Below are 13,939 nucleotides of genomic sequence, written 5' to 3' on the forward strand. Positions count from 1 at the left end.
CCCAACTGTGGGGTCCATCTGTCTTCTCAAGGCAGCAGCCTGAGACTTTGCCGCCTGACTGCTGCCTCCCGTCACAGAGCCTCCTTGCTCAGTTGTCTGCTCTGTGCTTTCTGTCTAAATGTCTGCTCACAGGTGGTGGCAGGACAGGGCAGTGGGAAGTGCCAGCCTTGCAGTTAGAGCGACTCAGGAGGGCTACTGGGCCTGTTGGGGTGAGCCTCTCTCTGTCCTGCTAGCTTGTCTCCTCCCTGGGCCCGTGTTTATAACGACTTAGAGAACAGCGCTATTTCAGCTATTTCATTAGGGCCCAAGGACTGGAGGAGATGATGGCACGCAGGTCTGTGTCGATGAGGGGGTGGTGGAGGGGAGACATGCATCAACTGGTATTTGTACATCGGCCACCTCAGGTGAGGGGAGGGACTGGCCCGGCACTTTTCTGGGTCCCCTGAGCTTGGTAAGGACTTAGTGTCCAAGGAGTCTTCACTGTTAGCAGTTTCATGAACAACGAGAGCTTCTCTCTGGGAGGTGGGAGGCCCAGCTTTTCAACCCTTCCACCCACCCCACCCCCAGTTGAATGTACTGAGCATTGTTGTAGGGGCCTGACATTTCTCTCAGTGCGGGAGAGAGAGACAACCCAGCCCTGTCATAATCACTTAACTCATCAGTAGGAAATATTTGCATGAGGTATGTTTGTTGGTGATAACTAGAACATATTGTTTAATTTTTTAAAACTTATTATTGGATAGAGATGGAGAGAAATTGAGAGGGGCAGGGGAGATAGAGAAGAAAAGAGACAGAGAGATGCCTGCACCCTTGCTCACCACTCATAAAGCTTTCCCCCTGCAGGTGGGGATCAGGGGCTTGAACCCAGGTCCTTTATGTACACTTAATCAGGTGTGCCACCACCCGGCCCCTAGAACATTATTTAAACATCTAAACTCACCCAGTTTCCCAAGTGCCTGTGCTTTTTAGTAGGCTTGGGAAAACAGTCTTACCTTTGGAATAGTACGGACTTTGCCTGTCTATTATGTTTTTAATTATTGTCTATCTCTCCCTGCTAGCATGGAGACGCCAGCAGGCAGGGCCTCCTTCTGATTTGTGCATGTCGGGTTCACAGATGCCGAGAAGAGTGCCTTAACACCCCGTAAATATCTGTCGGATGAACCGTGGCTGCTAAGGAACAAATAAACTCTGCAGTTCTTGGATCATTTCCAAGAAACGATTTCTTTGTTCGAAGAGGAACACTGAGGACATTTGGAGATTCGGAGGAGAGCTGAAAAGAAAGAGAGCAGTTTACAAAGAGAATGTTTGATTAAGTAGAGAGTCACTGTTGAACTTGCTATTAATGAGAAATTATGTTTTCAAAAGAGCATGACTTGACCTGAATTCTTTTTTTCTTTCATTTTTTTTTATTGGTGATTTAATAATGATCAGCAAAATCGTAAGATAACAGGTACAATTTCATACAGTTTCCACCACCAGAGTTCCGTGTCTCATCCCCTCTATTGGAAGCTTCCCTATTCTTTATCCTTCTGGGGATCAAAATTATTTTTTTAAATATATATTTTATTTATTTAGTATTGGATAGAGGCAGAGAGAAATTGAAAGGGAAAGGGTAGATAGGGAGATAAAGAGATATCTGCAGCCCCGATTCACCACTCATGAAGCTTCTCCTTGCAGGTGGGGACCAGGGTCTTGAACCTGGGTCCTTGTGCACTTCAATGGGAGCACTTTACCGGGTGTACCACCACCTGGCCCCCTGAACCCAAATTCTTTATGGGATGCAGAAGGCGGAAGGTCTGGTTTCTGTAATTGCTTCTCTGCCAGACATGGACATTGACACTGACTTGAATTCTTAGCCAGAGTCAGGAGAGACTAACCAGCAAGCAGGCTGAGCAGCTGAAGTGACAGTCGTATTGGAAGTGAGACCTAAAGTTTACTTGGCCTATCGGAGTCACAGACAAGAAAAGTTCACAGAGCTGGGTGGCTTCTTTTGCCTTTGGTTCTCGGCAGTGTCAGACCTGGAGTGTGATTGTTCCCTTAAGAGTTCCCAAAGAGTAGTCACATCTCGCGTAATTTGGGTGGGCAGTCTGGACTGAGCGCTGGCATCTGCCAAGGGAGGCTCCTACTGAGGCCTTGGAACTCTCTTCTCTCCCAAAGGGGCCAAAGGAGCAGTGATGCTGGAGGTGAGAGACCCCAGCGGCTAGTAGGGGCGGGAGGAGTGGCTCTCTCCCTCACTCTGCGGCAAATGCTGCCGCACATGCATCCCGCAACACTGGAGCAGGAAGTTCAAATGGAGGGAGAGAATTGGGAAGGAGACTGCCCGGCTAGGGAGCAGGAAGAGACTCGGCCATACTGATCCTGTGCTTGTGCTTCTCTTCTGTTCAGAAAGTAAAGAGGGAGACTGGTTTTGCAGACATGTGGTCCTCTGTAAAAGGCTTTTCACTACATATGATTGATTCTGTGAAGCCTGCTGCAGTAGTTTTGCTCATGGTATTTATGTCTGGAACCCTCTCTAACTTATTTAAAAATCAAGTTTTTTTTTTCTTTTTCTTTTTTTCTTTTCAATTTTGGATGGAAGGGGCCCGAGAGGGGGAGAGAGTGTGTGGTAGAAGAGGAGAAAGGGGAGAGACTCCACAGCACTGCTTCACCATACATAGTTTCCCATGATGCCGCACACCTCCCGTGTGGTGCTGGGGAATCAAACCTGAGTCCCTGCACATGGGGAAATGTGCAGTCTTCCAGGGGAGCACCTTTATTTTAATTAATTTTAATTTTATTTATTTAATAAAGGAGACATTAACAAAACTGTAGGATAGGAGGCTTACAACTCCACATAATTCCCACCACCTGATCTCCATATCCCCCCCCCCCCCCCCAGATAGCTTTCCCATTCTCTATCCCTCTGGGAGTATGGACCCAGCGTCATTGTGGGGTGCATAAGGTGGAAGGTCTGGCTTCTGTAATTGCTTCCCCGCTGAACACGGGCGTTGACTGGTCGGTCCATACTCCCAGCCTGCCTCTCTATTTCCCTAGTAAGGTGGGGCTCTGGGGAAGCTGGGCTCCAGGACACATTGGTGGAGTAGTCAGTCCAGGGAAGTCTGGCCAGCATCATGCTGGCATCTGGAACCTGGTGGCTGAAAAGAGAGTTAACATACAAAGCCAAATTAATTGTTGAACAATCCTAGACCTAAAGGCTGGAATAGTGCAGATGAAGTGTAGGGGGGTACTCACTGCAGACTCTTGTGTACTTCTGCTTTCAGGTATATATTTTTCCCTGGTTTATGGACACGTGTGAAAATATGCTCTATCTCAGGGCACCTGGACTATATCTAGGTTTGGGGACTTTATTGGGGAGTGGACCACCTGGAATGGAATTAGAGAATACTATGAAAGGAAAGGTCTCACCCGAGTGATGAAGCTGAAGGGTTGTCATTCCACACCTGAAGTCTCTGCACACAGTCTGAAGTGAAGCATGCTGGGGTGGGAACCACCTTTAGCCTCTAAATCCAGCCCATGTAGGCAGGGCACAGAGACCCTCAGGTAAGTTTAGGACATGTAGTATTTCTATTTTCGCTGACTATGCTAAGACAGCCCTTGTAGGCAGGGCACAGAGACCCTCAGGTAAGTTTAGGACATGTAGTATTTCTATTTTCGCTGACTATGCTAAGACAGCCCTTGGGGGCTGACTGCTGAGGCGGATAAATGGGTACGAATAACGGTGAGGACACAGTCTGGTTTGAGGAGTCTGAGGGCAGTGCCCTCAAAATGTCCCCAAAAGAAATCAGAGATAACGAACAGTGGTGGGGTGTTTTACATAATTAAATAAAATATTTTTATTTAAAGTTTTATTTACTTATTTATTATTAGATTGGGAAAGAGAGAAATTGAGAGGGGAGTGGGAGATAGAAGAGGGAGAGATACAGAGAGACACCTGCAGTCCTGTTTTACCACCTGTGAAGCTTTCCCCCTGCAGGTAGGGAACAGGGGCTTGAACCAGGGTCCTTGTGTTCTGTAATGCTTGCACTCAACCAGGTCCCATATGAAGGGTTCAGTGGAGATCAGTCACTTTTCCAGAGTCCCACTAGGAGTTTCTGTGCTGTCCAGCCCGGCCTGAGATGTACCATGCTCCCTTGTCACCCGTTTGCAGAAGCTATTCCACGTCATGCTCACAGCACAACTCCAGCCAAAGGAAATGAGAGAAAATGTAGGGAGGCATTAGCTCAGGGAAAAAGTCAATAACTCAGTGGGAACGGGAGGCTATTTAAAAGCTAACACTCCATGGAAGTGCCTGTGAGCTGAGGGTCAGAAATACCAAGCATTTAGGGAGGTGGGCACCAGCTGGGCTTCTTGCAGGCGGGGGGCTGGCTGGGAGAGTGTGTGTGTGTGTGTGTGTTCTTTCATTGGAGGGAAGGAAAGGGGGTCCAGTGAGGCTGCAGGAACTGATGCTCAACTGAATAAGGACTTTTGCATTCAAAAGGGGCAAGCACAAAATCGCCAGTCATGGACTTGTTCAGGTGTCTTTATCACTCTCCCTCCATCCACCTTGCTTTCCATCAGCCAATATGGAATACCTACTCTGTCCTCGATCCATTGTTGGGAATAAAAAGTGTCAGTGCCGGTTCTGACAGAGCTGTGCTCTGGGCTTTGCCACTGAGGAGGCCTGACATCAGGATGGGGCAGGCTGGCGGGCTACAGAGGGACACTGACGGAGTTGTCTGCTGTGATCAAAGGAGAAATGAAACTCTTGTCCTGTCTCCTCCATCAAGGCCAACTCATCTTTTGTTAATTTTTAAAAAGATATTTTTATTTATTTACTATTGGATAGAGACAGAGAGAAATTGAGAGGAGAGGGAGAGGTAGAGAGGGGAAGAGACAGAGAGATACCTACAGTGCTGCCTCACCTCTCCTGAAGCTTTCCCCCTGCAGGTGGGGACTGTTAATTTTTTTTTTTTATCTCCCATCTATCGTTCTCATACACCCAGTTCTGTCATATAACTTTTAAGGTTTATTTATTAACGAGAGAGAGAGAGTAGAGCAGTGGCAGAGTAGGGCAGTCCCTACCATTGCTACTTTATAGTGAGGCCAAGGTCCTGGAGAGGCCCTCACATGGGCTTATGATGATGTTCCCCATGGAAGTAACTAGTGATGGTGGAGAGAGGCATGTTTATAAGAGTTCTAGGTCCATAGTATCTATGTGGGAGTCCTAGAATTCCTTAACTAGGCCCCAGGTGATGGAGTGGTCTGGTAGTGGCAAAAAAAGGCCATGATTAAGTGAGCTGGTCTTTTTTTTTCTTTTAATTTTTATTTATAAAAAGGAAACACACAGAAACCATAGGATAAGAGGGGTAAAACTCCACATAATTCCCACCATCAGAACTCTGTATCCCCTCCCCTCTCCTGTTAGCTTTCCTATTCTTTATCCCTCTGGGAATGTGGACCCAGGGTCATTATGGGACGAAGAAGGTGGAAGGTCTGGCTTCTGTAATTGCTTCCCCCCTGAACATGGGTGTTGACAGGTCTATCCATACTCCCAGTCTGTTTCTCTCTTTCCCTAGTGGGGTGAGGCTCTGGGGAGGTGGGGCTCCAGGACACACTGGTGGGGCTGTCTGCCCTGGGAAGTCCGGTTGGCATCATGGTAGCATCTGGAACCTGGTGGCTGAAAAAAGAGTTAACATATAGAAGCAAGAAAATTGTTGACTAATCATGAACCTAAGGGCTGGAATAGTGCTGGTGAAGATGTGGGGGTCTCTGTTTTGTAGATAGTAGGCCTGTTTTAGCTATATTCCAAAGGGCCCATGATTATAATTTTTTTTTTTCCTGAGCCTGACATTTTTTCAGCTTTTGTAGTCCCTTCTTTATCTGATGAGCTCAGACTTTCTCTCAGCTGTTAAAGTATTGGGTCTTATTTATTGTTTCTAAACCAGGACTAGGTGTATGGGTTTGACCTCAAGTTGGGGAGGAAACACAGCTAGGATTTTAGTGGGGCCTAAGTTAACTTCAAGTTTTACTGCATTTACTCATTTGATGATTCTAATAAAGATTGTCATAGGGACAACAATTGCTTTTTCGTTGATTTATATTTTTTGCCAGACTGTCTCTCGGCCAATTGTATACGGTGTTTCTTCCAAAGATTATCAGGGGACAGCAGTAATGCTGATGAGTCAGATGAGTTTCACTTTTGTGTTTACTTTCTTTTGTGTTGTTAGTTGAGTAGAGTGACTGAAGGAAGTGAAGCAGGGTGTAAGAGGACTGTGTTTAGGCCTAAGTAATAAATACTTGATTAGAAAATTTATGGTGCCTTCTTTAGGCCTTTCTGCTAGATTGTCAAAATCATTACGTCTAAGTCTAATCATGGAAGACTAGTAACCACTTTTACTTTGAGGCATCTAGCTTCCCCTAACTTACAGATATGTCTAAACTTGTATCCAGTCCCCTAGGCCCCAGCCAATATCTAGGGTCTGTGACTTTGTGAGAGAGTGTGCCATCTGAAATGGAACTGGGTAGCCCCAAGTGTTAGGAAAGGTCTTAGCAGATTATTGAAGTTGGTGTCTCTGATACAGCCTGAAGCAAAAAGACAGTGGCAGCTTAAGTGACCTGCTGACACTGGTTGTATTGATTTAGTTGAGTTCAGCAGAGGCAGTATAACAGGGTAAGGGATCAAGAGGAGAGGCATCAAGAAATACCAGCAAAGTCCCAGAGGTCCAGAACAGAGAGAAATATGAGGTAGACATTTTAAACCAAAAAAAAAAAAAAAAAAAAATCCAGGCTATGTTGTTACTGCATCTCTGTTTTTTTGTTTGCTTTTTTTTTTTTTTTTAATGAGTGTGGATGACCTAGTATGTAGGCCATATCTTTATATGTAGGCCATATCTTTATAACTTGTGCAACTCAGAAAACATACAGATTTTTGAAATGTTTTTAATTGTATACAGTAAAAATAAAGTCATATGTATATATCAAAAAAATAATAAACCTGCTGTCAGCCATGATGTAATTCAAACATCAGAAAAGGTAGGATTGGCAGTAGTGTTGGGTAGGATTGGCAGCTGTGTTGGAGAGTTCTTGTTTTGCTCCGTTTTTTTTCCTTTTAAGACTTTAGGAGTCATGATGTACTTTGAAGGATGAACACATGTAGTGACTTTCCCCCTCTGGCCTTGGAGAGTTCAGTTGTGTCTGATTTGTGATTTCACCTACTAGTGTTCTTTTTTAGCTTGATGTCCACATGTTATTCCCAGTAAATTAAACATAACTCTCTAAGATGATTTAACCTGGTCAAAAAGTTTTGCATAGCACCATGGATTATGGGGAGAAGCACCAGAAATATTTTCATTTGCAGAACATGGAGAATTAGAGCTTGTGCTATGTTCACTCTGCCCTACTAGTCATTTCCCCCCCTTGCTTTATCCTGAGAGATCATTTCTTCAACTACGATGCCACCTTAAAGGATTTGTACTTCATTTTATCGCTTCCCTGCTCTCTGTTGGTGTATTTATGTATGTGCGTGACTGTAGGCAGACTGGTAGATGGAAAGCACAGATGGAAAGCACACATCACCTCCCTTTGGTCTCTTTTGTTTTCTCTGTCTTCAGTCTTCTGACTGCACTGCTGGTATCAGTACTTCTGTTTAGCACTTTCCAAGCCTCCCTCACTAGCCTATCTTTGTACCAGTCCTGCTGCCATCCATCCACCCTTTCCTTCCCTCAACTGCTGGGATGGGCGAGATTACTCTATATCCTCCCTTCATCTTTGTGAGGAGTGACTCTCGGGCAGGTTATTTCAGGTTTCGTGGCTGTGGTTGTCAGGAAGAGAAAGCTCTTCCTCCTCTGTGTTTGCTTCTTACCTAAGAATCTGGGATCCTGTGCTTTCATGAGCTCCTTTATTCTTCACTTTGATAGGAAGCTTTTCTTACCCCTCAGGCAAATGCCAGCTTGAGCTGTGTGAAGTGAGCTGTTGTGTTGCCCTGACTGACATATTCCCTCTTTAGTGTATTTGAATGTCTTTTGAGCTCATTCAGTTCAAGCTCCCTAGTGGCCTAAGAGGTTTACAGTTGGGTTTAGATGCTTGAGCTGCCTCTGGCTCAGACTCACCAACACCTGCCAGAGGAGGCAGGCAAGAGGCTGCATATTGGATGTGGTCTCACAGATTTTGTTTGGTTTTTTAAATCGTCTTAAGACATCTTAGAGTACAGTCAGTCTGGGAAAACACAAAGACAAAAACACCTCAGCTTTTATGTAAAAAGCTGGGTTTCCAATCTGCTTTTAAATAGTCAAAAGAAGATCTGGTGATTTTGCCCTCTAGCTTGGGAGAGCACTCCAGTTAGAAAAGGGCATGTTTCCTTCCTTCCTCCAGAACTCTGGAGAGGTGAGGTTCTGGGACACATTCATCTGCCCAGGGAGGTCAGGATGGCATCATAGTAGTGCCTGCAACTTGGTGGCTGAAAGGTGATGAGATATAAAGCAAATTGTTGAATAAACAGGAACCCAAAGCTAGGAATAGAGCAAATGAAACCAGGGGTATTTGTATGGGGAGAAGCTAGGAAGTCTATTTTAAGTATGTTCCAAAGGGTCCATGACTTCAGTAATTTTTGCCTGAGCCTGGTAGCTAATATGCAGATGGACTACAAATATTGTCTGGGAAGATGCTGTCAGAGTTAAGAACAGAACTAGAGTATATGTTCCTTCAGTCTAAGCACTTAGAAACTTCAAATTGGTAGTCTGATTGAATTTTAACAGTGGGATCAGATTGTTAATACATTTCTATAATGACATGTTCTTTGAACTATTAAATCTCCCAAAAGCTTAGACCAGAGAGAATAGAAGCAACTAGTGGCATTACTTTATAACATACAGTTACACATAAATAGCATAAAAGGACATACATTATGGTGAGGTCTTATATGATACAGCAAATGCTAACAAAGGGATTTTCAAAGTTAACCCTATGGTCAAATAATTTGGTTATGACAATAACTATTTATTGTCTTCTTAAAATCTTAGACAACAAGAATCATCCCCTTTCTCTATAAAACCCATATTTCTCCCAGGCCTGGAAGCTCTAGGGTAGGGCTCACTTTCCTGCATGCTTCTCTCAAGGCATACCAGATGATACTGCATCTGCTGATCCCAACCTATTCAATGCAACCAGTACCACCTCAGCATCCTTCACTTCAGAGTGTGTCCAGAGACATCAGGTGCAGAATGTCAACCCACCAGCTTCATTACTCTGGTGAGACCTTTCCTAGCTCATAGGACTCCTTAATTCCATTTCGGGTGGCACACTTCTTGTTTTTAATTTAATTTTTTATTTATAAAAAGGAAACATTGACTAAACCCTAAGATAAGAGGGGTACAACTCCACACAGTTCCCACCACCAGATCTCTGTATCCCATGCCCTCCCCTGATAGCTTTCCTATTCTTTATCCCTCTGGGAGTATGGACCCAAGGTCATTGTGGGATGCAGAAGGTGGAAGGTCTGACTTCTGTAATTGCTTCCCCGCTGAACATGGGTGTTGACAGGTTGATCCATACTCCCAGCCTGTCTTTCAGTTTCTCCAGAAGGGCAGGGCTCTGGGGAAGTGGAGCTCCAGGACATATTGGTGGGGTTGTCTGTCCAGGGAAGTCTGGTTGGCATTATGGTAGCATCTGGAACCTGGTGGCTGAAAAGAGAGTTAACATACAAAGCCAAACAAATTGTTGATCAATCATGGACCTAAAGGCTGGAATAGTGCAGATGAAGAGTTGGGGGGGGGGGCCTCCATTTTGTAGATAGCTAGTTGGCATATTTTAGTTATATTCCAAAGGGCCTATGGCTATACTAGTGTTTTCTTTTCTTTCTTTTTTTTTTTTTTTGCCTGAGCCTGTAATCTGATATGCAGGTAGATCCTAATTATTGTCTGGGAGGTGATATCATGGCTGGCAGAAGGACCAGAAAGCTGGATCGGGGGTGGCGCATTTCTTAACAAAACCTCAAAACCTAGATATAGACCAGGGTCCATGAGATAGGGCATATGCGCATGTGTCCATAGCTTAGGGGAAATATATATACTTTAAAGCAAAAGTGCACAATAGCTTATAGTGAATCAATAAATGAAGCAAGCAAGTAGAAAGACCTTAAAAGACACCTTAAAGTACCTAGTGAAACAGTTTCTACTTAGGCCCAGATACCCTCTTCACCTTCCTCCAGTGGCAGAGAGGGGGGCAGTCCCTACCCTTGCTGCTCTACAGTGAGGGGAAGGTCCTGGGAAGGCCCACAAGAGGGCTTATGATGACGTCCATTTCTGATGGGAGTGACCTGTGATGATGGACAGAGGGATCTATTAGAGGTCTAGGCCCATCATATCTTTGTGGGAGTCCAAGAATTTGTTGACTAGAGAGAGTCTCAGAAGATGGGGTGGCCTGGTATTGACCAAAATGTCCTGTTCTTTCCCCTAAGCCACACTTTGCCACTATTATTCATGGTATCTGATTGCATCCCTTGACACAACTGGAGGAATATTCCAGAAAACCTCCTCTGACCTCTCAGTGGAATTTGTCATCACCTGTCCCCCTTTCTGTGACCGTGAGCTCCTTGTCATGTCAGTGGTGAGCAGTCTCTTACTGCCCCTGATTACCTGTCTGTTTCTCCCACCAGACTGCAGGACTTTGTAAGGCAGGCCTGGGTCGGTGCCTTCTCTGCGTCAGATCTACCCCACCTGGTTCTGGTAAATGTACACAGAAAAAAAAAAAAAAAACTTCTTTCTCAAACTGTTATAACCCCTGTAGACTATATGTCTTCTCTACACAGTTGACTCTGAAATTCACTAGACTTGGTGCAGATAGGACAGGGTGGGTTTATTAACAATGCATCTTCCACCAGTGCCTAGACGGTAGCAGAGGTTAAATGGATATTTATTGAATGGAGGAAAGACTGAAGAGCCACCTATGATACTTGATGTGAAAAGAGTGGCCTGCAGAATGCTGCGGAGTGACTGACTTGTCACACACGTATAGGTTTCCTTTACCACACGTCAACAGGTTGCACTCACTCTCCAGTTCTGTCACTGACACAGCTTGCACACACACACGATCATTTATACATCTTGGTATTTGTCTCTCAGGAAATGAATCTGACCTGGAACTGGAAAAGAAGTGTCAGGATGATGACCGCGAAAAGGCCCCAAAGAGACCTCGGTCACAGAAAACAGAGAAAGTCCAGAAGATTTCATCAGGAAAGGAGGCTGGGCAGATTTCTGGAGCAAAGAAACCCATCATAAGTGTGGTTTTAACTGCCCACGAAGCTATTCCAGGTGACCACCACAACAGAAGATAACACAAAATGCTTTTGGCTCCTCTGGTACCATGGGGGCCCTGGCAGCTCCGACACTGGGAACCTGCCTGGGCAGCAGCCCACGGACTGGCTGGCTTTCCATTTCATGGCCCACTAATTGGAGACCATGGCCTATCTCTTGGCAGCCCAGGATTGTTGTGGATAAGTATAAAGAGAAGATGGAGGGCTGTTCCTTCTGCTGCCTCTCCTGCCTCTGTGGCTAGCCCCCTGGTTTTGTTCCAGTGACCACTCGTTGGACTAGGCGTCCTATCTCTTCTCTTTGTTCCTCTCACCCAGACCTCTCCTTACCTCTAGCTGTGCTCCGTGATGCTGTCTGTCTGAAGAGCAAGGCGGACCCACTTGGACCAGACTGTCTGTCTCCAGAGCTAGAGCTGGTCCTTGTGACTCATCTCCCTAACTTCTTTCTCCTCCTTCTCCTCCTTCTCTTTCCCCTCTTCCTCTTCTTCTTCCTCCTCCCTTTCTTCCTTCTCTTTCACTTTCTTCTCCTCCTGCTCCTCCTCCTCCTTTTCTATAGTTTCAGTGTGATTCATCGGACACTTCACATAGTAATGGAATTTCTATTTCCCTTCCCCTTCACGTAACATATCCAGAGGATGTATTATACTTAAAAAGAAAAGACCTCTTTCTAGTAGAGGCACTTTAGACAAAAAGCAGTTTATGAGACTATATGTCAAAATTTAGTCATGGGCTTTTATTTTTTCTTCCCTATTTTGGAGGTGATAACTGTCAAATAAGTTAGGAAATCAAATTTAGGATTTTTGAAAACAGCTGCAATCATGCAGATATCTATTTTTAAATTTAAGAGTAACTAAATAATTAAAAAGACATTTGCTGAATAAATGCCAGCATACTTTAGCGGAGAGTGTGACTAGAAGAACTTTCTGGAAAATTACTTTGTCTGTTTCATGCCTCTTCAGAGTGGTATTCTCCTGAGACATGAAAAGCTCAGGAACGAGATTTCTGTTCTCAGCCTTCTCTAGAGAAAATTCTACAACAGCTTGTTAAAAATTGATGGTAGTTCATGGTCGTACTGTGGATGGCACCTTGGGAGCTCTGTGGAAGGCGGGTAGCGCTGTGGTCTCTCCTTTTTATCTGTGCTTCTCCCCCTCTCCTCCTCCTCTCTGTGTCCCCCACCTCCAAGAGAGAAATGAAGCAGTTTGACCCCGGAGGTTCCTTGGCAATATCATGCATGTGTATGGCCCGAGTTTACTCTCCAGTGCCTCATGAGGAAGAAAATAAAAGTAGTGGTATAATATTTTTGAGATTTTTGTATGCAGGAGTAAAAAGTACGAGTTTCCTTTGCTCTTATAGAAACAAGGATGGGAGTCGGGCGGTAGCCCAGTGGGTTAAGTGCACATGGCGCAAAGCGCAAGGACCGGCATAAGGATCCTGGTTTGAGCCCCCAGCTCCCCTCGTGCTGGGGAGTCGCTTTACAAGCGGTGAAGCAGGTTTGCAGGTGTCTCTCTTTCTCTTCCCCTCTCTTGCCTTCCCCCTCCTCTCTTCATTTATCTCTGTCCTATCCAATAACAATGACATCAATAATAACTATCACAATAAAACAACAAGGACAATAAAAGGGAATTAAAAAAAGAAACAAGGAGGGCTGTTTGGAAGCCTTTTCTGCAGTGCACTTCACACTTACATGTCCTTGTGCACACATCTGCAGAGAACTCCTACCGCTGTAAGAGATCCTGCTCATTTCCCATCATAGAACAACAAATTTGTGCAAATTTGCTTTGCCCCATACAGACCCTTTACTGTCTAGGGTGAAAACAGAGGTCCAGAGACCCAGAGACATTAAGCTTGTATTGGGATGGACCCCAAGTGACTTGAATTCTTAGTCACAGTTGATTTTACTCTTCCATTCTGTCTTGAAGCAGATTCACATTTACTTAAGTTTTAACACATGTGGTGGCCTTGTCTAAAATACTACAAATAAATTTCCTTTCTTCTGTTATCTTCTTTCATCCCTCCTTATTTCCTTACTTTCCCAATATACAAATACATATACATAGACACAATCATTTTTTTTTTGAGATGTAAGTAGATCAAGTAAAAATGTATGTCAGGAGGATGTCCAACTAGATTATTAGAAAATTTACTGCATTCCCCTAAGTGCATGTACCTTCGTATATGTGCACGTAGGGAGAAGTAGGGAGAACTGCTATCTCCCAAGATATAAAACATACTTCCTAGGCTCTGTTTCCTGCCCTGGGGTGAAGTTAGGGCTCCTTGTGGTGTCTCTTGAATACAGAGTGTGTTGTCCTTCTGCCTCAGGTGCTACCAAGATTGTTCCAGTAGAGGCTGGGCTCCCAGAGACAGAAACTGCCAGCCCTGAGACCACTCCAGCGGACCTGGCACCCCGTAGGGGGTACCAGGAATATGCTATTCAGCAGACCCCCTATGAGCAGCCAATGAAGTCAAGCAGGTGAGTGTCTGTTCAGGTAAAGTCTGTGCTGCATGACCCCAACCAGAGATCATGCTAGTGATGGCCACCGAGTGCAAGAGGATTACCTTTTTTTTTTTTTTAAGCAAGATTCTGTTGGCAAAGTTATTTGTGAAGGGTAATGATTTCTCGCTTCAGTCTAAAAGCCACCCTCACTAACAATGCCT

The 13,939-nt window shown here is 44.8% G+C and overlaps 1 protein-coding gene across 4 annotated transcripts in view; it reads left to right on the plus strand.

Annotated features, from left to right (window-relative positions):
- ZFAT (zinc finger and AT-hook domain containing) overlaps positions 1-13,939 on the plus strand; it is a 236,474-nt gene that overhangs the window by 80,688 nt on the left and 141,847 nt on the right. For 3 of the 4 annotated variants that reach the window (XM_007521895.3, XM_060201061.1, XM_060201072.1), the window contains 2 exons: positions 11,097-11,285; positions 13,604-13,754. In XM_007521895.3, the coding sequence (XP_007521957.2) occupies positions 11,097-11,285; positions 13,604-13,754 (340 nt within the window). The remainder of the gene's footprint in view (positions 1-11,096; positions 11,286-13,603; positions 13,755-13,939) is intronic. The other variant, XM_060201065.1, reaches the window with a different exon arrangement.

Source organism: Erinaceus europaeus, chromosome 1, assembly GCF_950295315.1.
Source record: "Erinaceus europaeus chromosome 1, mEriEur2.1, whole genome shotgun sequence".
Taxonomy (NCBI): Eukaryota; Metazoa; Chordata; class Mammalia; order Eulipotyphla; family Erinaceidae; genus Erinaceus; species Erinaceus europaeus.